This window comes from Neoarius graeffei, chromosome 7, assembly GCF_027579695.1.
Source record: "Neoarius graeffei isolate fNeoGra1 chromosome 7, fNeoGra1.pri, whole genome shotgun sequence".
Lineage (NCBI taxonomy): Eukaryota > Metazoa > Chordata > Actinopteri > Siluriformes > Ariidae > Neoarius > Neoarius graeffei.
In genome coordinates, this window is record NC_083575.1 from 92,186,143 (window position 1) to 92,213,278 (window position 27,136).

The 27,136-nt window shown below is 42.9% G+C and overlaps 1 protein-coding gene across 2 annotated transcripts in view; it reads left to right on the forward strand.

Moving 5' to 3' along the window:
- wdr17 (WD repeat domain 17) overlaps positions 1–27,136 on the forward strand; it is a 391,349-nt gene that overhangs the window by 4,841 nt on the left and 359,372 nt on the right. For both annotated transcript variants that reach the window (XM_060924889.1, XM_060924890.1), the window contains 2 exons: positions 5,959–6,142; positions 26,127–26,357. In XM_060924889.1, the coding sequence (XP_060780872.1) occupies positions 5,959–6,142; positions 26,127–26,357 (415 nt within the window). The remainder of the gene's footprint in view (positions 1–5,958; positions 6,143–26,126; positions 26,358–27,136) is intronic.

Sequence of the window (27,136 nt, forward strand, 5' to 3'; positions counted from 1 at the left end):
AAATAACACAGACCATGAAAGCATGTTTTTTTGTTTGCAACAAGCTAGCTAACGTTCATGATCATGAGTTTATTATCAATTTATATTGAAAGAAAGTCTCTCGCAAATAAACAAATTGAGCTAAAAGTCGGTTTTTATGTCTGTCCTGTCCTTTATAAAAATTAAAGCTGCATGTTGAATTTGTTCTTAACGATATAACCACTAAGAGAATGAAAATATACAGGACTCGTTTTGTCAGCAAGGCCGCCATAACTCCATCGTGCGTGATGTCATTTTCCGCGAGCACAGCAGAGGTGTACAGTACAAGTGCATGCTGTACTAGACTATAGTATAATATTATGGTCTAGCGCAGGGCTTTTCAAAGTGTGGGGCGCGCCTCCCCTAGGGGGCGCCAGAGTACTTCAGGGGGGGCGCAACATGAGGAAAAATAAACCAGAATAAGTTACTATTGCGGACATTTTGTGAACTTCAGCTAGCCTTTGCCAGAGACAAAATGGATCGATTTTTAGTACCTAAAGCTACAGTGAGTGAGGAGACAGAGTCTGGGCCAAGCAAAAAAAGAAGGAAGTATGACCACGATTATTTAAAGTTTGGATTTTCATGGACTGGATCTGAAGATGCTCCACTGCCACAGTGTGTTGTCTGCCAAGAGGTGCTAGCTAACGATGCTATGAGATGTTTAAAATGTGTAAAACAAGATGTTTAAAAAAAAAGCACAGATGTTTAAAATGTGTAAAAAAAAGATGTTTTAAAAAGCACAGATGTTTAAAATGTGTAAAAAAGATGTTTTAAAAAAGCACAGATGTTTAAAATGTGTAAAAAAGATGTTTTCAAAAAGCACAGATGTTTAAAATGTATAAAAGAAAAAAAAATGTGTACAACAACCATTTTTTTTAATACGAATGGACCATTAAGTATAGCAACAACAAAAATTGTAAGGGGGGCGCTGTTGTTTATTTGCTGTCGGGGGGGCGGACTCTCCCACACTTTGAAAACCCCTGGTCTAACGTATTATGGTCTCAGTCAATTTGTTTGCATTTCTCCACAAAAGTTATGGCAATGCATGATAAGAAAAGGAATCAAAATAAAGAGGTGGCTAGTTTATTGCCTGTTTATTTAAAAAAAATATACAGTGGTATGCAAAAGTTTGGGCACCCCTGGTCAAAATTGCTGTTACTGTGAACAGTTAAGTACGTTGAAGATGAAATGATCTCCAAAAGGCATAAAGTTAAAGATGACTCATTCCCTTTATATTTTAAGCACATTTTTTTTTTTAATTTTCATCTTTTACATTTTCAAAATGACAAAAAAGGAAAAGGGCCCAAAGCAAAAGTTTGGGCACCCTGCATGGTTAGTACCTAGTAACACCCCCTTTGGCAAGTATCACAGCTTGTAAATACTTTCTGTAGCCAGCTAATAATCTTTCAGTTCTTACCTGGGGGATTTTCACGCATTCGTCCTTGCAAAAGGCTTCCAGTTCTACAAGTTTCTTAGGCTGTCTTGCATGCACTGTTCTTTTGAGATCTATCCACAGATTTTCACTGATATTTAGGTCAGGGGACTGTGAGGGCCAGGGCAAAACCTTCAGCTTGGGCCTCTTGAGGGATTCCATTGTAGATTTTGAGGTGTGTTTTGGATCATCGTCTTATTGTAGGACCCATCCTCTTTTTAACTTCAACTTTTTTACAGATGGTGTGATGTTTGCTTCCAGAATTTGCTGGTATTTATTCGAATCCATGCTTCCCTCGACCAATGAAATGTGCCCTGTGCCACTGGCTGCAACACAACCCCAAAGCATGATCGATCCACACCCATGCTTCAGAGTTGGAGAGGTGTTCTTTTCCTGGAATTTGGCACCCTTTTTTCTCCAAACATACCTTTGCACATTGTGGCCAAAAATTTCTATTTTGATTTCATCAGTCCACAGGACTTGTTTCCAAAATGCATCAGGCTTGCTTAGATGTTCATTTGCAAACTTCAGATGCTGAATTTTGTGGCTAGGACGCAGGAACGGTTTTCTTCTGATGATTCCCCCATGAAGGTCATATTTGTTCAGGTGTCGCTGCATAGTAGAACAGTGCACCACCACTCCAGGGTCTGCTAAATCTTTCTGAAGGTCTTTTGCAGTCAAACAGGGGTTTTTATTTGCCTTTCTAGCAATCCAATGAGCAGTTCTTTCAGAAAGTTTTCTTCATCTTCCAGACCTCACCTTGATCCCCACTGTTTCTGTTCACTGCCATTTCTTAATAACATTACAATCTGAGGAAACGGCTACCTGAAAACACTTTGCTATGTTCTTGTAGCCTTCTCCTGCTTTGTGAGCATCAATTATTTTATTATTCAGAATGCGACGGAGTTGCTTAGAGGAGGCCATGGTTGTTGATTTTAGTGACAAGTTTGAGGAGTCAGAGAATTTATACAGCTTTGAAATCTGCATCATCTGACCTTTCCTAACGAAGAATTTGAACAAGCCACAGCTAAATAAGCTAATTAAGGTCTGGAACCTTGGTCAAAGTTAACTCAGAACTCAAATGTATTGGGGTGCCCAAACTTTCGCATAGTGTTCCTTTTCTTTTTTCACTCTCCAATTGTACAAAACAAAAATAATACACAAATCTTGCAGAAAACGCTGAAAAGAAATGTCCCGACTTTACCTTTATGCCTTTTGGTGATCAGTTCATCTTCTGCTCACTTAACTATTCACAGTAACAGACATTTTCAGTAAGGGTGCCCAAACTTTTGCATGCCACTGTATATATTTACCTGCTTATCTTCCATCCGATTGATGTGTGACATGGTGTGCTGTTGTGCTGAATCCTACGTCATGTAGCACCGCCCTCATTTCCGTCTCCTAATACATCTATCCAATATATCTGGCTAATCCAGTACGGCCACGCCCGGTGAAATGGCCCAACAAACTGATGTTACAACTTTAACATGTTTTTTAAGCTAAAGTCCGCTTACTTATTTATTTTATCTTGTATTAATGTATAATGATGACATTTCATAACCCCGTAATTTCAAAATTTCCTGGTTAAGCGCTTTAAAGCAGTGAACTGTATGATCACTGTTATCGATTTACCCAAATAATTCATCTTAGTCAAGTTCATTCATTCATTCATTCATTATCTCTAGCCGCTTTATCCTTCTACAGGGTCGCAGGCAAGCTGGAGCCTATCCCAGCTGACTACGGGCGAAAGGCGGGGTACACCCTGGACAAGTCGCCAGGTCATCACAGGGCTGACACATAGACACAGACAACCATTCACACTCACATTCACACCTACGCTCAATTTAGAGTCACCAGTTAACCTAACCTGCATGTCTTTGGACTGTGGGGGAAACCGGAGCACCCGGAGGAAACCCACGCGGACACGGGGAGAACATGCAAACTCCACACAGAAAGGCCCTCGCCGGCCCCGGGGCTCAAACCCAGGACCTTCTTGCTGTGAGGCGACAGCGCGAACCACTACACCACCGTGCCGCCCTTAGTCAAGTTATCTAAAGTAAATACTGCTGTATAAACTATATGTAAAGTATTAAAGTGTTGTTTTATTTATTGTTGACGGCGTAAGCAGCCGTGTTGACATGGCATCATATGCTGGAGGAACATTTTCAACATTTTCAGTTGGAATTCCAAGCCGAGGGGGCGTTTTGTTTTGTTTTTCCGAGCTGGAGGTCGGGAAATGTGAGATAAAAGCTCAAACGCAGCGTCAGATCAGGAAAGCCAGGCCCGAGTTTTATTTATCAGTACACAACGACAGTGGCTGAGCACGTAGAGTGCAGTGTATCTGAATTAATTTGTTAATTAATTGCTTAAGATAAGGAAGGGGAAAAGAGTCCAGTCTTGTCTGGGTGACTGACTCTGAAATATTTTTTTCTCGATTTTATTTGTTGTGCAAGATATTTATTATCGGGGGGGGGATTATTGAACATTTTTCCTTTTAGTTTTCATGAACAAAATACGTAAATACTGCCTTTGTTACGCTGTACTTAACTATAGATATTTATTGAAGATTTGATAAAATTATGTATTCGTCCAGAAAATGTGTTCTACAAGGAGAAAAGGAATGTGCCAAGAAAGTCCACAAAGCTAATAATGTTCCAAATTATTCAATGGCATCATGTCTGCTATGATAAAATTAAAGGACCCATGGCATGGTGGTTTGTTGATGCTTTAAACGGGCTCGTGGAGGTTTTCGGATGTTATATCTGCAGCCTTTCTCGAAATGAACCCTTGGCACGTAGATATAGCCTCCTGGGAGAAAGCCCCATTTCAGCGCTTTTCCTAGTGCGTCGTTTTGCTAATGAGAAGCAGGAGGCGGGGAAGGGTAGAGGGTGGGGGTGGGTCTTATCATTAATATTCATGACATGTAAACGTGTTACCTCTGATTGGCTAACAGCACTGTGACGCTACCTCCAGTGGGTCAGAACAAGCGGATGTGGGTGTCTTACTATGGCGAGAGAGAAGGAACAAACCGTGAAGGGAAAAAATACCGCGCGCTGACGTCATTAAGGTGCGACGCGAGGAAATAAAATAAATTCAACAAATGTTTGGGTTTTTACTGAACAAACAAACAAATAAAATGAACGAGTGACTTAAAAAAAAGAATGTGGGTGTCTTTGTAAAAACTGTTTTGATTGGCTATTATAACAGAGCATGCTGCATGCTTTTTGGTTTTGTAGCGCAGAGTACCTGGCTAACTCCAGGAAGCGGTTAGCTGCACAGCTAATGTGGCCATTGCAAGGCTAACGTGGCACCGATTTTAAAACACGGCAAAACGACTTAACAGTTATACACTTACTTGTTCGGTGTTTGCTGCTGATGCGGCAGGGATGCTTGGTACGGACCCAGGCTTCAGTGACAGTTGATGTGCAAAACCTCCCCTGTACTGTCCCAAGTTGTGGAAACATTCCTCAGGAAAATGCTTCCGACAAACATACACCGTCTTAGGTAGACTCGACGGCGTATTATTGGAGTAAATAAAATTAAGCCACTGCGTCTTCAGGGGCTCTCCCGTCGGCAGTAAAAACAGACTCCTTTCTGTGTTGCCACATCCATTTACAGCGCAATTTCCATGTTTTGCTCGCTTAGGTGACGCCATGTTGTGTCCTCTATGGTCTCGTCACTACAACTGGGCAGGGCAATCCATACAGTGGGTGGGAATCCAGAAAGGGGGCGTGGGGATCATCTCCCTTGCTGACGTAGTAAAGGGAAGAGCTTATCAACGTGCCGTTTTGACGCGCCATTCTCAAATGTTGGGCATAGTTTGGTTTACACATTATGAAATTTCTAGCCACTGGGGTGACTTAAGAAGGTCAGAGGAACTCATTTTAACGTTAAAAAACCTCAGAAAGTGAAAATTTCATGCCATGGGACCTTTAAAAAATGTCCAGTATGTCTCTTAAACCTTCGAACAAGCAATAATGCTCCAGAGATGTTACTGATATTTTCTCTCAATGGCTTCGTTTTTTTTTTAAACTAAAGAAATAATGATAGCAGACATGATGCCATTGAATAATCTGGAACATTATTAGCTTTGTGGACTTTCCTGGCACATTACTTTCCCTCAGGGGCGGCACGGTGGTGTAGTGGTTAGCACTGTCGCCTCACAGCAAGAAGGTTCTGGGTTCGAGCCCAGCAGCTGGCGGGAGCCTTTCTGTGTGGAGTTTGCATGTTCTCCCCGTGTCTGTGTGGGTTTCCTCCGGGTGCTCTGGTTTCCCCCAAAGACATGCAGTTAGGTTAACATGGGGTGCCCTTGAGCAAGGTACCGAACCCCTGACTGCTCCCTGGGTGCTGTAGTATGGCTGCCCACTGCTCTGTGTGTGTGTGTGTGTGTTCACTGCTTCAGATGTTTTAAATGCAGAGAATGAATCTCCCTGTGCTTCAAGGGTGCATGTGACAAATAAAGGTTTCTTCTTCATTTCATTGCTGCAATTTCCTTTCTGTCTGTTCAGCTGGACCACAGATACAACGAGTTCAAGCTGCGTGCCATCATGTCCGAGCACAAGAAGACCATCACGGCCATCTCATGGTGTCCACACAACCCCGAGGTGTTCGCCAGCGCCAGCGCAGATAACCTGCTGATCATCTGGAACGTGGCCGAGCAGAAGGCCGTCGCTCGCCTTGACAACACTAAAGGTACCACGCATACATACATACACACACACACATTCAATTTTTAGACTTGTACAACCCCGGGCAAAAAAATAAAAATAATAAAAAAATGGGATCACTCTTCTTAGAGGATGTTCATACAGCTTTTTTACTGTGTAAAAAAAAAAAAAATCATAGATATGACACAAAACTATTTTTGTTTAACAGCTGAACATTCTGGCGTTGTAAACCACACCTCAAACAAATTTAATTAAATTGTTGTCATAATTAATGGCATTTTTTTTCCTGTTCAAGTAGAGGAAAAAAAAAACTATGGAATCATCGTGTAATTTGCATTTCTGAAACAAATACCTGCACAAGTATACATATGCAAATTAGTCTGAAGTTAATAGTGACTTACCGTACACTACCATTCAAAAGTTTGGGGTCACTTTGAAATGTCCTTATTTTTGAAAGAAAAGCACTGTTCTTTTCAATGAAGATCACTTTAAACTAATCAGAAATACACTCTATGGACCCTTTTCACGTGACGTCACGACAAACGCGGCCGCCATTTTGGACATGTACTACCAGTAGTTTACCACAGCCAACATTGAGGAACGGCAGCAAAGAAAGTTTTTACTTTCAGCAAGACTTCCATCATGCCACTATATTGTTGTGCACCTGGATGTAGTAACCATCAACAAACAAGGCAAGGTTTATCATTTTATCAGATCCTGACGGAGAAGATGGATAGCGGCCATTAACAGATTGGCAGCCCTCGGCATACCAACGCTTGTGTAGTGATCACTTTGTTGGAGGTAAGACGAATAAAATTAGCCAGAAAAGGCATTACATTGCTGTTAACATTCTGTGGCGGCGAGTGTGTAACCAAATAGGCTAAAATAACCCATTGTAACCTCTTTGTTCTTCTGTAGTAACTATTGTTGACTAGCTAATGTCAGCAAGTAGCTAGTATGTTACTGTAGCAATGTTTACGTTCAGTCATTTGGATGACTGTTAAAACCTTTCAGTCTCAAGTTTTTCCTTTACTGTATTTACTAGTTTACTGTAATTATGATCCGGCAGCTATTTACACCGGATCCAGTGTAAATAGCTGCCGGAGCCAACGTCCGAGGTTCCGGAGCGCGCGCCGGCTTGCTCTCCCTCAAATTAAGCAGCGCGCGCCGGCTTGCTCCCGGAGTACTCCGGCCGAGGTTGCCCTCAAATTAAGCAGCGCGCGCCGGCTTGCTCCCGGAGTGCTCCGGCCGAGGTTGCCCTCAAATTAAGCAGCGCGCGCCGGCTTGCTCTCCGGCCGAGGTTGCCCTCAAATTAAGCAGCGCCCCAGCTTGCTCCCGGAGTGCTCCAGCCGAGGTTGCCCTCAAATTAAGCAGCGCGCTCCGGCTTGCTCCAGGAGTGCTCCGGCCGAGGTTACGGAGCGCGCTCCGTAACCTCGGCCGGAGCACTCCTGGAGCAAGCCGGAGCGCGCTCCGGAACCTCGGCCGGAGCACTCCTGGAGCAAGCCGGAGCGCACTCCGGAACCTCGGACGTTGGCGTGTATGTGTATGGCGATGGGTTTTTAATGACATAGGTATACAGATCATGTGGGCCGAAGTCAGGTAAAGACGAGGGCTTCGTGTACTTCCGTACGTCAGTGAACAATCCTGGTGGAAGCAGGTAAACGTCGTTCTCTAAGCCTGCTAACCTCAATTTTTGCAAATACCTCTCCCTCTGCTCGCCCTGTAAATGCCCTACGTCGCTGGATAGTGAAGGTGTTTTCTGCATCTCGCTCCTTTTTCTTTTATGTTTTTCGTTTGTCGCCTTCCTCGCATTCAAAAAGATTCGAGCCGAAGTCCACTACATGTCCAAAATGGCGGTCGCGTTTACGAAGGTCACGTGACTGAAAAGGGTCTATACATTGCTAATGTGGTAAATGACTATTCTAGCTGCAAATGTCTGGTTTTTGGTGCAATATCTCCATAGGTGTATAGAGGCCCATTTCCAGCAACTCTCACTCCAGTGTTCTAATGGTACAATGTGTTTGCTCATTGCCTCAGAAGGCTAATGGATGATTAGAAAACCCTTGTACAATCATGTTAGCACAGCTGAAAACAGTTGAGCTCTTTAGAGAAGCTATAAAACTGACCTTCCTTTGAGCAGATTGAGTTTCTGGAGCATCACATTTGTGGGGTCGATTAAATGCTCAAAATGGCCAGAAAAATGTCTTGACTATATTTTCTATTCATTTTACAACTTATGGTGGGAAATAAAAGTGTGACTTTTCATGAAAAATCTGATTATCTGGCTTTTTTATTTCTAAGATTAAAATAGATGCTCATTACAACGAGGCGTGATGCTGCTTTCAATCACGTCATATTTGTAACATAGTTGAGTCACGCATGCAGAATAAACGCCTGGCGGTTTCATTACTGAATTTCTGTTAGCAGTTAGCGATTTCTGAATGCTCTTCATCGCTCATTTCTCGAATAACTCACTGACTCTTGTTTGTCTTTTGTGTTTCAGATGTTTTGATTTCCAGTTAATCTTTTTTTGTCATTTTGTTACCTCCGCCAAGGAGGTTATGTTTTCGGTAGCGTTGGTTTGTTTGTTGGTTGGTTTGACTGTTAGCAACATTACAGAAAAAGTAATGAACAGATTGCTCTGAAATTTTTTCCAGAGGTGCGACTGGGCACAAGTAACAATCCATTCAATTTTGGCGGTGATCCGGATCACCTTCTGGATCCTGGATTTTTTTAAAGGATTCTTGGCGGAGGTCTGCGCTCTCCGAGTACTTTTCTAGTTTTTGTTTGTTTTTTGCAACATTGAAAGCCGGTGACTTGGAAAGAAAGTCCGCCATCACCCATGGACATTATGGGAAAATACTAGCCACCAAGGAACCAATCAGAGCGCATGATTTTACTAGAAGTAGCTCATGCCACATAACAAGAACTATTATTGAACTCGGTTTTCACAAAATATCATGATTTGTTTGTGGCGAGCAAGCAATTAATTCTTTGCCGATGCCGAAGGCAGACACTAACAAATCACATTATTTTGTGAAAACCGAGTTCAATAATGGCGGCACGGTGGTGTAGTGGTTAGCGCTGTCGCCTAACAGCAAGGAGGTCCGGGTTCGAGCCCCGTGGCCGGCGAGGGCCTTTCTGTTTGGAGTTTGCATGTTCTCCCCGTGGGTTTCCTCCGGGTGTTCCGGCTTCCCCCACAGTCCAAAGACATGCAGGTTAGGTTAACTGGTGACTCTAAATTGACCGTAGGTGTGAGTGTGAATGGTTGTCTGTGTCTATGTGTCAGCCCTGTGATGACCTGGCGACTTGTCCAGGGTGTACCCCGCCTTTCGCCCGTAGTCAGCTGGGATAGGCTCCAGCTTGCCTGCGACCCTGTAGAACAGGATAAAGCGGCTAGAGATAATGAGATGAGAATGAGATGAGATGAGTTCAATAATTGTTTTTTCATTCAAAAATTTTTTTTTTAAATGCTGATTATAAAGTTGGCATGACGAGTTAAACGATAACAAAGAAATTGAGCCATGTTGAAAAAAGTGTGAAGTAACTGCACATGAACAGACCGTAATTTGTAGGCAGTTATTTGCAGTTTGCTCAGCCAATCAAAACACCGTAAAAATAATTTGAATGATAAAAGCGAGTGCTTGTGAACCTTAACACCTGGCTGATTGAAAGGAAACATGGCCTCGATAAGAGAGCTGCCAGTTGAAACAATGGAAATTATTCTAAAACTCCTTGAAGAAGGTGATTCAATATGGAGTGTGGCAGGAGATATTGTCAGCTGTGTCGAAAATTTGGAGCAAGTACAAGCAAAATGGGAAGGTTGTCAAAGGAAGACATACGGGTAGATCATGGAAGAGACTCGTCAAAGCATCAGGACGGAAAACTCAAAACAATTACATTACAGGCATTTAGCAGACACTCTTATCCAGAGTCCAACAGGAGCCTGCCATACCCACAGCAGTGGGTAGTCCAGGAAGCCGCTGGGGGCTAGGCCATTCCTGCTGGGAATCGAACTGGCGACCTTTTGGTCCCAAAGCCACGTCGTTAACCTTTAGGCCATGGCTCCACCCCCCTTTGTATGTGCCTTGAAAATAGAAAATGCACAACAAATCAAATGAAAAGCAAATGAGCAGTAATGGGAGTCGATGTTTGTGACCGAACTGGTAGACGTTCACTGAAGGAAATGGGCTTTACATCCAGAAAAGCCAAATGGAACCATCATGAAGACCAAACAGAAGAAAACAAGGTGACAGTGGGCTAAAGAGAAGCTGTTGTGGATTGTGGATGACTGGATGAAAGTGAAGTTCAGTGATGAATCACAAATCTGCATTGGCCAAAGAGATGCTGCTGGAACTTTTGTCTGGTGCCTTTTCAATTAAACATACTGGATAAAGATGACTGCCTGAAGAAAACAAGCAAATTTCTGCAATCATTGATGATATGGGGTTGGATGTCAGGTAAAGGACCAGGGGAGATGGCAGTCATTACCTCTACAGGAAGTGCGCAGGTGGACACTGAGGTTTTGGATACTTTTCTCATTCCATCAGTAGAAAGTAGGTTTGGTTTGCAGGATGGTGGTCAGAGCAGATGAGTTCAAATATCTGGGGTCAACTGTGCAAAATAACGGTGAGTACAGAAGGGAAGTGAAGAAGACCGTGCAAGCAGGGTAGAATGGATGGAGAAGAGTGTCAGGAGTGATCTGTAACAGAAGGGTACTGTACCAGTGAGAGTGAAAGGGAAAGTGTACAAGACAGTAGTAAGAGCAGTGATGTTGTAGGGTTTGGAGACAAAAAGACAGGAGGCTGAACTGGAGCTAGCGGAGTTGAAGATTTTGAGGTTTTCGTTAGGAGTGGCAAAGTTGGACAGGATTAGAAACAAGAATATTAGAGGGACAGGACATGTAGGATGGCTTGGGGACAAAGTAAGGGAGGCAAGATTGAGACAGTTTGGAGACATACAGAGGAGAGATCCAGGGTATACTGGGAAAAGTATGCTGGAGATGGAGTTGCCAGGTAGAAGGGGAAAAAAAGAAGAAGAGCAAAGATGAGATTTATGGATGTGGTGAAGGAGGACATGAGGACGGTTGGTGTGACAGAAGAAGATATGGAAGGACATTATCTGCTGTGGTGACCCTGAACGGGAACAGCTGAAAACAGCTCCATCCTGCAAAGCTGATCTGTCAGCTGCTATACGAGAAAGTTGGAATCTGACTAATGAAGAATGCTGTTTTTCATTAGTGAAGTCCACACCTGGGCGGCACGGTGGTGTAGTCGTTAGCGCTGTCGCCTCACAGCAAGAAGGTCCTGGGTTGGAGCCCCGTGGCCGGCGAGGGCCTTTCTGTGTGGAGTTTGCATGTTCTCCCCGTGTCCGTGTGGGTTTCTTCCGGGTGCTCCGGTTTCCCCCACAGTCCAAAGACATGCAGGTTAGGTTAACTGGTGACTCTAAATTGAGCGTAGGTGTGAATGTGAGTGTGAATGGTTGTCTGTGTCTATGTGTCAGCCCTGTGATGACCTGGTGACTTGTCCAGGGTGTACCCCGCCTTTCGCCCGTAGTCAGCTGGGATAGGCTCCAGCTTGCCTGCGACCCTGTAGAACAGGATAAAGCGGCTACAGATAATGAGATGAGAGATGAGAAGTCCACACCTCAAAAACTTCAAGCGGTCATGAAAGCACGAGGAGGTGCAACAAAGTACTAATTGTGATCTTTTTTGGTTGATGATTTCATAATTTGTTCCTCTACTTGATCAGGAAAACAAAATATATTATGTATTTTTAAGTTCGTTTCTTAGACAAGGATTTTAAGATCGTTACCTTGTTGACAGTTTCAGTGTGAATCTTCCGCCTTCCTCAGAACTGTCACCAGATGTCAGGTGGTGACGTGCCTTATCAGCTGATGTTACGTTACGGAGGTGTGAACGTCCTGTCCGATTTGACAGGTAGTTCACGCCTCCTGCTGTCAGGTCGTTCCCCCAGGACGGCGCTCCAGGTGTGCGACAGCGCATACGCTCCCTCATCCCGGTTTATCGTCCTTTGTGCCCGCTTGCATATCTCCACTGCCTCTAAAATCCAACGCTGGTATCTATTTTCTTCAGCGCGAATGACTCTGGCCTTTTCCCAATTCATTATGTGATTTTGTCATTTGCAGTGGTCTGAAATGGCTGATTTTAGGTTTTCTTGGTGTGCTTTTTCTTTTTCAGATCTTGTGAGTCTTTTTGTTGTTTCTTTCTCACATTCTATTTGGTGTTCTTTCCTTCGTGTATGGAAGCATCTGCCCGTTTCACCAATATAGACTTTGTTACATGAACAGTAAGGGATTTCATAGATGACATTGCATTTGTTGCCCGGTTGTATTTTGTCTTTGGGGTGAACTAGCAACTGTCGGAGGTTCTTGTATGGTTTGACCGGGGTGTTGATATGGTATTTCCTCATCGATCGTTGGATGCGTTCTGTGACTCCTTTTATGTATGGTAGTGTGACAAAGCCCCGGTTTGGTTTTTCAGTGTTTTTTCTTGTTTGTTTGTTTTTTTCCATTGTTTGTGTCTGTAGTTTCCCTTTTCGGATTGCCCACGGTGGATATTGGCAGTTTTTTAATGCCTGTTGGATGTGTTGGTCCTCCTCCTGTCTGTCTTTCTCCTCCGTGATGTTCTGTGTTCGGTCGTATAGTGTTCTGATTACTGACATTTTGTGTGCGATGGGATGTTCAGATGTCCAGAGAAGATATTGGTCGGTGTGTGTAGGTTTTCTGTATGTTGTAATCAGGGCTTTGAACCAGAATTTTTTTACTATTGGTTCGTTCTGAACAGAAACAGAATTTTAACGTTTCCGGTTTTGGGTTCCACCATTAAATAGACGTTCCCGAACCGGTTAGAACAAAAAAATTTAGTTCCCGGAACGGTTAATTACGTTCCCTGCCGGCTATTTAACAAATGGCTATAAAATTATGTCTCTGTCTCATCCAGCTTAAGCCAAATGTAGGCTAATTCTATTACAACCTTCATTAAATAAGACAAGAAATAATTCAAAACAATTATTATTTCAAATGTTGGCGATTTGGATTCTCAGTATGTCTTCCCATCTACACAAACAGAAAAAGTGCCAAAAATGAAAGATAATTCGTTTAGTGTGTTACCAAAGGCGAGTCAGGCCCTATGCATTGATAGGCTAACAGAGGTTAATGTCATTTAATGTTCGCGAGCGTCTCATTAACGTGGACAAATATATTGATATCGTGTTTGAAATTGACGTTTTTGAATAACGATAGACTGCAATATTTACCTCTTATTTAAGATGTGGAGACGTGATAGTAGTCCACCCTCCCACTCTCTACATTCAGTCAGCGAACGTCACACAGGAAGTGAACCCCAGTGGGTCATAGAAACTTGCGCAGGAGAAGAATGACTTTTTTATTTGTAGGCTACGGAAACTTTGAGGAACGAAATAAAAACCGGTATTAACCGGTTACCATTATTTTTAATAAGCGTTTCTGTTCCGGAACATAAAAAATAATAAAGTTTCTGGTTTCGTTTCTGTTCCATGTGAAATAGAAAAAGTTCCCGGTTTTCGTTTTCGTTCCTTGAACCGGTTCAAAGCCCTGGTTGTAATTCTAATGTTCCCTTCTTCTGTGTGGTGTATTTTTAGGTCCAAAAAAGCTATTGTCTTGTCTGTTTCCTCTTCGTGTGTGAATTTGATGTTGCCTGTCTTGTCTATGGAGTTTAGGTTGTGTGTGGCCTGTTTTGGTTATTTCGAGGATGTCATCAACGTATCGTTTCCAGAAAATGGGTTTGCAGTCATCCGGTGCTGTTTCTATGGCTCGGGTTTCCAGATCCTCCATGAAAAAGTTGCATAGAGCGGCAGATAGCGGGTCCCCCATTGCAAATCCCTCTTTTTGTCTGTAAATTGTGCCTCTGAATTGGAAATATGTGGAAGTCGAAATGAAGTGCAACAGTTTTATGTCCTGTGCTGTAAGTTTTGTGCGTTTTTTCAGGGTTCTGTCTGCTTTTAACCGGTTTTCTACTATATTGAGTGTGTTTGTGACCGGTGTTTTTGTAAAGAGGGATATGACATCATGTGATATGAAGATTTCATCCTTTTTTATCTTGAGTTCCTTTAATTCTTTCGCCAGTTGTTTTGAGTTTTTGCAGTGGTATTCCGTAAGTCCGAGGAGTGGTTTGATTATGTCTGCCAGTGTCTTGGAAAGGTTGTAGGTAACTGATCCTCTGCTGTCTACTATGGGTCTTAGTGGTGCTCCGGGTTTATGAATTTTCGGTGTGCCGTATATCCGGGGGGTGATGTCTGCTGTGGGGATGAGGTGGTTGTATGTTTGTTTATCGATTTTGTTGTCATCCAGTAATGGATGTAATAGCTTCAGTCTTTTTTTCTTTTCCTCCGTCGGGTCTTTTTTGAGTACTTCATATGTGTTTGGGTCCGTGAGCATTTCATTCATTTGTTTTTCGTATTGATTAGTGTCCAGGATAACCGTAGTCCTCCCTTTGTCAGCCAGTAGTATTGTTATTTTGTTGTTCTTTGCGAGTGTCCTGATGGCTTCCATTTCCTGTTTAGTTGTGTTTCTGGGTGGCAGTTTAGCTGAGGTGAGGATACCTGCTACTTCGTTCCTTAATGCGGCCTTCTGTCCTTGGTCCTGTATCATGTTGCAAGGAAAACAAAATGTCATTAATTACAACAATTTAATTGAATTTGTTTGATCAGACCTTGATAACAGATAACATCATTCTGTACATAATGATTCGTCCTCTATGTCCAAAATGTAAACATACTGTAAACCCCACCCCAAAAAAATAAATAAAAGAAAATAGCCTCAGTGAGGCTGTATCTCATACTGGCCAGGACACCCATAAAATCATAAATATGACAGGTGGCGGCGGCACGGTGGTGTAGTGGTTAGCGCTGTCGCCTCACAGCAAGAAGGTCCGGGTTCGAGCCCCGTGGCCGGCGAGGGCCTTTCTGTGCGGAGTTTGCATGTTCTCCCCGTGTCCGTGTGGGTTTCCTCCGGGTGCTCCGGTTTCCCCCACAGTCCAAAGACACGCAGGTTAGGTTAACTGGTGACTCTAAACTGACCGTAGGTGTGAATGTGAGTGTGAATGGTTGTCTGTGTCTATGTGTCAGCCCTGTGATGACCTGGCGACTTGTCCAGGGTGTACCCCGCCTTTCGCCCGTAGTCAGCTGGGATAGGCTCCAGCTTGCCTGCAACCCTGTAGAACAGGTTAAAGCGGCTAGAGATAATGAGATTATTATTTATTTATTTATTTATTTATTTAAAAATTAAAGTTCCTTTCTTTTTGTCTACACTCAGCGGCCACTTTAATAAGAACTTGTTGTTGATTCTAAGATCCCTGTTCTTGGCTGCAGGACTGGAACCCAATGTGTTCTTCTGCTGTTGCTTTTCTGCTGAGATGTTTTTCTGCTCACCACGGTTGTAAAGAGTGATAATATGAGTTACTATATCCTTCCTGGCAAAAAATCTCGAACCACCTCAAATCTGGCCATTTTCCTCTGGCCTCTCTTATCAGCAAGGTGTTTGTTTCCACCCACAGAACTGTCGCTCAGGAATTTGACAGGTGGCGCCACCATCTTGACAATTTTTATGCACACCCACCTGGGGAACATTGTGAGTTTGCTCAAAATCCGATCAAGCCTGTAGGAGGAGGAGTGATTTTTGTAAATTGTGGATGGATGATAGCGATGGACAGACAACGCGTGATTGCATGAGCTCATTCAGCCTGGCCTATGGCTGGATGAGCTAAAAAATAGCCTCAATGAGGCTGGAGCTCATAGTGGCCACTGTTGTTGTTTGTGAGTTTGAAATCTGATCAATCCTGTGGGAGGAGTAGCGAGTTTTTGTGACATTGCATATGACCTCTGTGTAGCCACTGTATATCCATGGCAGGTGGCGCCACCTGGTGAACAACTCTTGTTAGAATATGTAAGTAAGTAAGTAAAATGCATTTATAAAGCACATTTAAACACAGCTACCACTGACCAAAGTGCTTTACAGAATAAGAAAATAATAATAATAAATGAGCATTCAGTAATAATAAATAAAAGACAAATGTGAAAAATAAATGAATGTTAAACCAAACAGAACAGAACCTACAACACAGACACACAAGAAATAAGAGGATTAGGGGACTAGGAAAGCTAGTGAATAGAGGTGAGTTATTAATCTAGATTAAAAGGTGGGAATAGAGGGGGTGCATCTAATATCTGAGGGTACAGTGGTGCTTGAAAGATTGTGAACCCTTTAGAATTTTCTATATTTCTGCATAAATATGACCTAAAACATCATCAGATTTTCACACAAGTCTTAAAAGTAGATAAAGAGAACCCAGTTAAACAAATGAGACAAAAATATTATACTCGGTCATTTATTTATTGAGGAAAATTATCCAATATTGCATATCTGTGAGTGGCAAAAATATGTGAACCTTTGCTTTCAGTACCTGGTGTGACCCCCTTGTGCAACAATAACTGCAACTAAACGTTTGCGGTAACTGTTGATCAGTCCTGCACACCGGCTTGGAGGAATTTTAGCCCGTTCCTCCGTACAGAACAGCTTCAACTCTGGGATGTTGGTGGGTTTCCTCACATGAACTGCTCACTTCAGGTCCTTCCACAACATTTCCATTGGATTAAGGTCAGGACTTTGACTTGGCCATTCCGAAACATTAACTTTATTCTTCTTTAACCATTCTTTGGTAGAACGACTTGTGTGCTTAGGGTCATTGTCTTGCTGCATGACCCACTTTCTCTTGAGATTCAGTTCATGGACAGATGTCCTGACATTTTCCTTTAGAATTCGCTGGTATAATTCAGAATTCATTGTTCCATCAATGATGGCAAGCCGTCCTGGCCCAGATGCAGCAAAACAGGCCCAAATCATGATACTCTGACCACCATGTTTCACAGATGGGATAAGGTTCTTATGCTGGAATGCAGTGTTTTCCTTTCTCCAAACATAACGCTTCTCATTTAAACCAAAAAGTTCTATTTTGGTCTCATCCGTCCACAAAACATTTTTCCAATAGCCTTCTGGCTTGTCCACGTGATCTTTAGCAGACTGCAGACGAGCAGCAATGTTCTTTTTGGAGAGCAGTGGCTTTCTCCTTGCAACCCTGCCATGCACACCATTGTTGTTCAGTGTTCTCCTGATGGTGGACTCATGAACATTAACATTAGCCAATGTGAGAGAGGCCTTCAGTTGCTTAGAAGTTATCCTGGGGTCCTTTGTGACCTCACTGACTATTACACGCCTTGCTCTTGGAGTGATCTTTGTTGGTCAACCACTCCTGGGGAGGGTAACAATGGTCTTGAATTTCCTCCATTTGTACACAATCTGTCTGACTGTGGATTGGTGGAGTCCAAACTCTTTAGAGATGGTTTTGTAACCTTTTCCAGCCTGATGAGCATCAACAACGCTTTTTCTGAGGTCCTCAGAAATCTCCTTTGTTCGTGCCATGATACACTTCCACAAACATGTGTTGTGAAGGTCAGACTTTGATAGATCCCTGTTCTTTAAATAAAACAGGGTGCCCACTCACACCTGATTGTCATCCCATTGATTGAAAACACCTGACTCTAATTTCATCTTCAAATTAACTGCAAATCCTAGAGGTTCACATACTTTTGCCACTCACAGATATGTAATATTGGATCATTTTCCTCAATAAATAAATGAACGAGTATAATATTTTTGTCTTATTTGTTTAACTGGGTTCTCTTTATCTACCTTTAGGACTTGTGACAATCTGCTGAATGTTTAGATCATATTTATGCAGAAATATGGAAAATTCTAAAGGGTTCACAAACTTTCAAGCACCACTGTAACTGGTTCCACAGTCGGGGAGCAGCCACAGCAAAGGCCCCATCACCTTTCTGTTTCAGTCGTGACCATGGCACATGTTAGTTGTCCTTTGCTAGAGGACCTAAGGGACCTGCTGACTGAATGGGGCTGGAGAAGTTCAGTGATGTAAGCGGGGGCCTGCCCATTTAGAGCCTTAAAAACAATAAATAAAACTTTAAACTGAATTCTAAAATGAATGGGGAGCCAATGCAGGGAAGCCAAGACAGGGGTGATATGTTCACGCTTCCTTGTACCAGTCAACAGTCTCGCCGCTGCATTTTGAACCAACTGCAGACGCGTTAGTGAAGACAGGGGGAGGCCGAGGTAGAGGGAATTGCAGTAGTCTAGGCGTGATGCAATGAAGGCATGGATTACTTTTTCCAGATCATTATAAGATAAAAACGATTTGAGGTGGGAGATGATTCGTAACTGATAAAAACTGTTTTTAACAACAGAGCTTATCTGTCTGTCAAGACAGAGCCCTGAGTCAAGACAGACCCCCAGATTTCTGGCATGGGATTTAACATACAGGGTGAGGTGAGCTAATTTGCTCGCAACAGTGCTTATGGATTTGGGAAGACCAAAGATGATGACTTCTGTTTTATCACTGTTTAACTGGAGATAGTTATTAGACATCCAAACTTTAATATCTTCAAGACAGTCCAAAAGAGACTGCACAGTGTCAGTGGATTTTAGTGGGAGATACAATTGTGAGTCGTCTGCATATATATGAAAAGAGATATTATATTTTCTAATGATGTCACCAAGGGGGAGCATGTATAGGCAAAAGAGCACTGGGCCCAAGATGGACTCCTGAGGGACCCCATAGGAGACAGGAGCAGTGGATGAGGAGAACTGATCAATGGACACAGAAAATGTCCTATGTTTAAGATAGGAGCTGAACCAGTATAGTGCTGTCCCCTTAATGCCTGCCCGCTGTTCTAGGCGAGCAAGAAGAATGTTGTGATCCACAGTGTCGAAGGCAGCACTAAGAGCCAATAAAATCAGGACTGCATTTTCACCTGAATCTAAAGTGCACAGCAGATCATGAGTCACTTTAAGTAAGGCTGTTTCGGTACTGTGAAGGGCTCTAAAACCAGGCTGAATGAAAAGGTTCGAGAATATTGTGCATGTTTAAAAAGGGGAGCAGTTGAGAGAGAGCAGCTTTTTCCAGCACCTTAGAGATAAAAGGAAGCTTAGAGATGGGGCGGTAATTTTTTAGGCATTTAACATCAAGATTGTGTTTTTTAAACAGGGGTTGGACAACCGCATGCTTAAAACATGCAGGGACCGTGCCGGATACCAGGCATGAATTAATAATCACTTGAATGCTGGGGCCAATAGTATCAAATGCATCCTTGATTATATTGGAGGGGACAGCATCATGGGAGAATGAAGTAGGTTTCATATGTTTTACTAAGTTGCTCAGCTCAGCAAAGGACATCTGTTGAAATTGGTGGAATGTGGCTGTAGCACCAGAGCAGCCTGGTAACATATCAGACAAAAGGCGAGAGAACTGTGATCTGATGTTATCAATTTTGCTAATGAAAAAATTCAAGAATTTCTCGCAGATATCAGTGGAGACTTCAATATCTGGCGAAATTGGGGGCTTGACAACACAAGGCCGGATTAACTATATGGGCCTGCAGCACAGTGCCCAGGGGCACTAACCACTCACAGCCAGTGGGGGGGCACCACATGACAGAAACTTTAAAAATATTTTTCGTGAATGTTTGTACACTTAAAATGGTTATACACTTGACATTGTTAAATAGTCATATATAATTCATTATGAACACTAATTTCATAAGAACAACAACAATAATCATAATTCTGAGCAAGAGTGGCCTATGTGACCATTAACCCCCCTTTCCTCAACCTGTCAGTTGAGCCAGTCCACCTACGGTGAAATGCATCAATTTTTTAAAAACCGCGGTAGAAATGAAAAATGGACAGACATCAGTTGAGTGGTTGTGCGAAGAGAAAATTAAAAAAAGAGAAAGACTCCAGGCGTGTAGCTGCAATTAAAAATGTTCCAGTGTTAGATCGTTTTTTTATAAAAACATCGACAACTGCTGTCACTACCAGCGCTGAAGCCGAAGCTAGTGAAATCAGCGATGATGACCTAGGGCTGTGCCGATAGACGATGCCATCGTCCATCGACGATGGTGGTCATCCATCACGATGGAGAGCCACCATCATGATAACACGCCCCCTCCTGTCATAATCATGCATATACGGTATCATCTGGGCCTATTTAACCTAAAACGTTAGTTTTTTGTTAGTTTAGTTAGTTAGTTTTGTTTAATATATAAATATATAATATATTATAAATACATAATTATATAAATCTCATTCATCTCTCTAGCCGCTTTATCCTTCTACAGGGTCGCAGGCAAGCTGGAGCCTATCCCAGCTGACTACGGGCGAAAGGCGGGGTACACCCTGGACAAGTCGCCAGGTCATCACAGGGCTGACACATATGCCGCTTTTCCACTACAAACACGGCTGAGCCGTGCCGTGCCGAGTCGAGCTGAGTGGGGCTGTTGGAGTTGCATTTCGACTACAACCGCGCTGAACCGTGCTGGCTGGAAGTGGGTGGACACATTGGGTGGAGTTAGCGAAAGTGGGTGGACGTCATGTGATGTCGTTAAGCAGCGCAAACAGTGACATCAGTGACAGTGGCGGAACAAGTCAAAGCCGGGCCGGGGGCGGGGCAAATGACTGGGCCCTTTATTAAAGCTTATCATAACATCATTTTAGGCTACAAAATGTCCGCAACTGCGGTGTTTACCAATTTCAACACTACCGGGTGCAACTATGTTATTTAGTACATCAAGTCCTTCAAACGAACATGTAACTCAGAAACAAAAAAACATTAGGATACTGTACATGGCTCATAATAAAACATCAGTAGCCTATACTGCGCACATTATTTGAAGGGCATACGAATGAGCGCTCAGAGGTTGCAACGGTGACAGGAAGAGTCAGAAATAAAAGGAGGGCGGTGCAAACCTCACTGAATGCACTGTGTTTACCAATTTCAACACTACGGGGTGCAACTATGTTATTTTGTACATTAAGTCCTTCAAACGAACATGTAACTCAGAAACAAAAAAACATTAGGCGACATACTGTACATGGCTCATAATAAAACATCAATAGCCTACTGCGCGCATTATTTGAAGGACATACGACGAGCCTTGCGCTCCGCGAACTCGTCCACGATGCTCTGTATGTCACTGATTCAGTGAGCTTTTAAGCGGTAGTCTCACGACCCGAATAGTAAACAATGAACATGGAGGACATGGAGTCGTTAGTGTTGCTGGTCTTGGTGCTGTGGCTTGTTGTCACCGACAACGACAACAGATACTGGCAAGAGCGTATAGATGAGGCGAGGCGCATAAGGCTTCAGAAATTCTCGTAATTCATAATTCTCCTTCTTCCGGGTTTGCAGTGTTTACAGATCCCAGCGTGCTCGCGGGGCGTGTGTGGGCATGTGAGGACACTCCTCCTCACCAATCAGTGCACAGGGGAGTGTCTGCTCACGCCCCCTACCTCACTCGGCACGGTTTGGCTCGCTTCAGCCCCACTCCAAAACCGTGCGAGTTTTAGGGGCTAAGCAGGGCTGAAGCGAGCTGAGTCGTGCTGGTTTTTGGTAGTCGAAACGCGAGCCGTGTCGGGCTGAAGTGAGCTGAAAAAGGGTAGTGGAAAAGGGCCAATAGACACAGACAACCATTCACACTCACATTCACACCTACGCTCAATTTAGAGTCACCAGTTAACCTAACCTGCATGTCTTTGGACTGTGGGGGAAACCGGAGCACCCGGAGGAAACCCACGCGGACACGGGGAGAACATGCAAACTCCGCACAGAAAGGCCCTCGCCGGCCCCGGGGCTCGAACCCGGACCTTCTTGCTGTGAGGCGACAGCGCTAACCACTACACCACCGTGCCGCCATGATATAAATCATTATAAAGTAATATCCTATTACTGCTTGTTCTCGTAGGCTATGGTGCAGGGACGTGCTAGTGAACATAACATGTGGTTACACAAATACAGTATGCTACTAATAATACATTTTGACTTCATTTTTTAGCCTACACTATACTTTTAATGTAAAATTTGTCATGTTGTTCAAACAAATAGCCACTATTAACAGTCGGGAAATATTTCACCTTATCAAACGGCAGTGAAGCGCAGACTTCGGCAGAAGTCAAATAACTTTAATCTGGTAAACAGGCCTACTTTCAGACACAGAATGGTCCACTCTAAGCCATAATGTCAAACCAAATGGAAGAATGAAGGTGATTCTGACAAATGTAAAGACAGTAAAAAAAAACAAGATTAAATCATGATTTTAAAAGCTGGTGCAATAATTCAAACACTAATAAATTGGAAAAATTAGCGCGTTCAAGTGCGCACTAAAGGCCGAAACGCATCTTCAATTGATATGGTGTAAATAAACAATGAGTAATAGCTTAAGTGTAGTTTCTTCTCATAGTTTGAATACTAGTCTTTCATTGTTAGAGCAGATTAATATCTTGCCGTGATCAGTGAGTGCTCGGGGAGGTTCATTTCCACCTGCGCTTTGCGCAGCTCATTTCTCCGAAGCCAGCTGTGCGCAAACGCAGTGTTGACTGCTCGGCAAACTCCAAACGCTCGGGCTGTACTGGCCCTCTGTTGCGCAAGCGAGTTGGTTACGGCCAGGTTCAAATTGTGCCCAAAACAACTTAACCACGGCCATTTCAATTGCCTGATGGCTGTGACAATATTCGCCCCGTTGTTATACAGGCGATCTTTTTCTCCTCTATTTTCCATTTGGCAAGTGTCTCGCGCAATGCGTCTTCTAAATTGTCTGCTGAATGTGTCTCTGGCATGAAACTCGTCTGCAGTCATTTGGACTGCATTGCCCACTCTCGGTCCACATAATGTACGGTAGCTGACATATAGGGCATCATGTTGCAGCTGGACCACATATCCGTTATCAAGGCCAAATATTCCACATCACCTAGCGCTTTTTTTTCTTAACGTGCCAAAGCCTCGGATGAGTATCTAATACTTTTAATAATAATAATAATAATAATAATATATTTAATAATGTGGTATTAACCCCCCCCACCCGCCCACGATATGATCGTCCATCACGATGTTTGCACTGTAAACATCGTCGATGTCAATTAAGGGGACATCACACAGCCCTATGATGACCTTATGTGTACTATTGTTTATGTATATGCTACTATTTTTGATAGCAAAGGGCAAGGTTTGAGAGTGTGTGCAGGAGGTTACTGAACGCGTGCATGCAGGGTGGTGGTGGTGGGGGGCACTTGAGGTATAGTGCCCAGGGGCACCGCATTGGCTTAATACGGCACTGGACAACAGAGTTTATTGTACTGAACAAAACTTTGGGCCTGTCAGAATGTTTACTAATTAAGTCAGAGAGGTGTTTTACTCTGGCTTTTTTGGCTACAGCCTGGAAAGTTACCAGTGACAATTTAAAAATTTCAAATGAGACAGTGAGGCGATCTTTTTTCCATCTCCGTTCAGCTTTCCTACAGGCCTGTCTCAAAGTACGTGTTTCTTCATCTAGCCAGTAGTGAGATATAAGTTTGGGGCGAATGTATCTGAGAGGGGCCACAGAATCAAGTACAGATGAGCAAGAGGAGTAAAAGAGGGCAATTAATTCATCCAGGCTAGAAATCTGGGATGCAGCTCAAATAGCAGAAGCAACAGCCTTACTATAAAAACTGTTAGAAAACTATTCTGCAGTAAGCGAATTGATGTGGCGGGAGTAGCGGCCTGGGGCTCTAGCAGATTGCGGGGAAACGGAGAGAGTGAGATCAAATACAACAGGTTTATGATCAGAGAAAGTAGCATCCTCAATCATTATGTTATCAACAGAGAACCCAGAAGATAAAATAAGGTCAAGAGTATGACCCTGTATGTGTGTGGCCTTGTTTATGTGTTGTGTCAAACCAAAGGCATCTAGTACACCACAAAACTCGCTAACCAAGGGTTTGCCTGGACAACAAACATCCCAGCTGACTACGGGTGAAAGGCGGGGTACACCCTGGACAAGTCGCCAGGTCATCACAGGGCTGACACATAGACACAGACAACCATTCACACCTATGGTCAATTTAGAGTCACCAGTTAACCTAACCTGCATGTCTTTGGACTGTGGGGGAAACCGGAGCACCCGGAGGAAACCCACACGGACAACATGCAAACTCCGCACAGAAAGGCCCTCACCGGCCACAGGGCTCGAACCCGGACCTTCTTGCTGTGAGGCGACAGCGCTAACCACTACACCACCGTGCTGCCCAGACAACAAACATGAATATTAAAATCACCCAGTAGCAACAGACGGTCATGCACTGTTGCAAGATTTGAGAGAAGTTCAGAAAATTCAATTATAAAGTCCTTATCAGGCTTGGGAGGCCTGTAAATCAGTGTGCAAACCGGTGGAGACGTAGAAGATTCCACTTTTACGCATTGCAGTTTGAAGGAGGAATAGATCAGCACAGAGAGTTTTTGTATTTTAAAATGATTCCAGAAAACAAGAGCTACTCCGCCACCTCTTCCAAAGCACCTTGGGGTGCAAATGAATGAATAGTCATTTGGACAGAGTTCACCAAAGACGGATGACTCACCAGCTCCAGTGCCAATCCATGTCTCGGTTAGAAACAGTAAATCCAGATCATGTCGGGAGAAAAAGTCATTTAAAATGAAAGTCTTGTTTGACACGGACCTGCTATTGACCAAAGCCACCTTTGCCGTTGAGTGAGCCACAGCCTGGCAGCGTTGAGAGAATTCCAGTGGGCGGATGTTCACCCCGCTGCTTCGGACGCGCAGCCTCGGCACAGCAGAGCAGTCGAGCAGTGGGCTCCGGTACAGAGCAGTGGATAGGTCTACGTGACAGGAGTATCTCAGGTCCCATGAGCGCTGAGCCAGGTAGAGATCTTTGTGCACTGGATAGACCACAGCTAGCTGACATGACCATGGTTGTGCAGGACAAACAGTTACTCCTTTCCTGATCTTCACTCGGAGGCCTCCGCGTTTACCCCTCCATCTACGCCGTTTCTTGCGGTGAGAGATGCAGCAAGGTAGCCAACGAACACACTCGGCAGAGGGGTGAATGAATGAGGGATGACATCTGCTGTGCAGCACAGGATACCCACTAGAATGGGCCACCAATGAGTTTTTGGGATCCAATAAAAACTGCCGATCATAAGTCCATATACGTAGATGCATTAGAGCAATGCCAGATCAGTACAAACAGAAGCACAAACAGACAGAGCACAGATCGCACAGGTAAGAGCTTATAGAACTGACGGGGCTGACGGCAAGCCGACAAACACACTGGAGCCATCTTGCCACGTCATCCATCCCCTTGGACATCTATGTCTTTAGAGTCTTCTGGGTGAGTTTCAGTGAAAACATTGTAGCAGTTTATGAACAGCAGTGTTTGGTGTGACACGAGTTGCCCAAAAATTTCAGACGCTCATAAAATCGTAAATATGGAAGGTGGCACCATCATCTTTTCTGCACACCCACCTGGGGAACACTGTGTGTGAGTTTGATTGAAATCTGATCAGTCCTTTAGGAGGAGGAGTGATTTTTGTAAATTGTGGACGGACGGCAATGACAGTGACGACAGACGACGCCCTACGATGCGTGATTGACGACAGTTTCCTGTAACAAAACCCAGTTTCATGTGCAAGTCTGCATGTAAAAGTTTTCCTTTAAGAGTTGTAAATTTCACTGGCGTTAGAACAAATAACTCAAACTTGGCTAGCTAGCTAATGTATCTAGAGAAGGTTAGATTTGCATGCTAGATCAGACTGTTTGTTCGGCACTCCACTGTATTGAAGAAAAAAAGTCAGACTACGTTTACAAGTGTATAAGAAACTACAGGTTACGGAGTATTATGGATTGAGGTGGTAAGAATATTTTTATTTTAAAAATTTCTGAAAAATTGCATCATATTAAGAAACTTATCTGAATTCACTTCAGCATCATGGTGTTCTTTCCATGTGATTTTTTTTTTCCCATTAACCCTTAGTACCTTTGTGTACCTCCATGTTGTGGAGTGTTAAACGAGTGTGTAAGTGTTATTATACCCATCTTGTTCTGCTCCATGCAGGTATTCCTGCTTCGATAAGCTGGTGCTGGAACACGGGTGATAGTGTAGCGTTCGTCTCGCACCGCGGCCCTCTGTATGTGTGGTCCATTTCCGGGCCGGATTCGGGCGTCACCGTACACAAAGACGCTCACAGCTTCCTGTCAGATATCTGCGTGTTTCGTTGGCATCCGGTCAAAAAGGGCAAAGTGGTGTTCGGACATACAGACGGGAGTCTGTCCATCTTTCAGCCAGGTGTCGTAATACTCACTTTGTTCTTTAAGCCAGGCCATGTTAGCATGTTCTACTTTTATAGTAAATATTAATTTACTGTATGTATTGTTTTATTTTAAAGTGAATTATTGAAAAAAAAAAATATATATATACACTGCAAAAAATGATCTCTTGTTGAGAGAAAATATCTTTAATGTGGGTGAATTTATCTATTATTTCTTATTAGAAGTTTACTAGAACTGAAATATAAGATTATTTAGCTTACTTTGAGACGTTTTTACTAATTTCAAGCCTTAAATTTTCTTATTCTATTGGCAGATAATTTTGCTCATTTTAAGCATTCAATTCTAGAAAGAAGCAAAATTATCTGCCAATAGAATAAGAAAATTTAAGGCTTGAAATTAGTAAAAAACGTCTCAAAGTAAGCTAAATAATCTTATATTTGAGTTCTAGTAAACTTCTAATAAGAAATAATAGATAAATTCACCCATATTAAAGATATTTTCTCTCAACAAGAGATCATTTTTTGCAGTGTATACGTTCTGACATTTGGTCACAATCAATAGGTGATTAGACACACTATTAATTAGTTAGCCACATTAGTTATGATTTTATAGCTGTTTTATTTTTATATTTGTATACATTTTGTTTACTTCCTGTATCATGCTATCGTGACATTTTCCTGTATGAAAATTGATTTACATGTACTTTATAAATAAATAATTTTTCTTATTATTTATACAATATATATTTTTAGAAATGCATTTTATATCATAATAAGAATTTATATATATTTACAA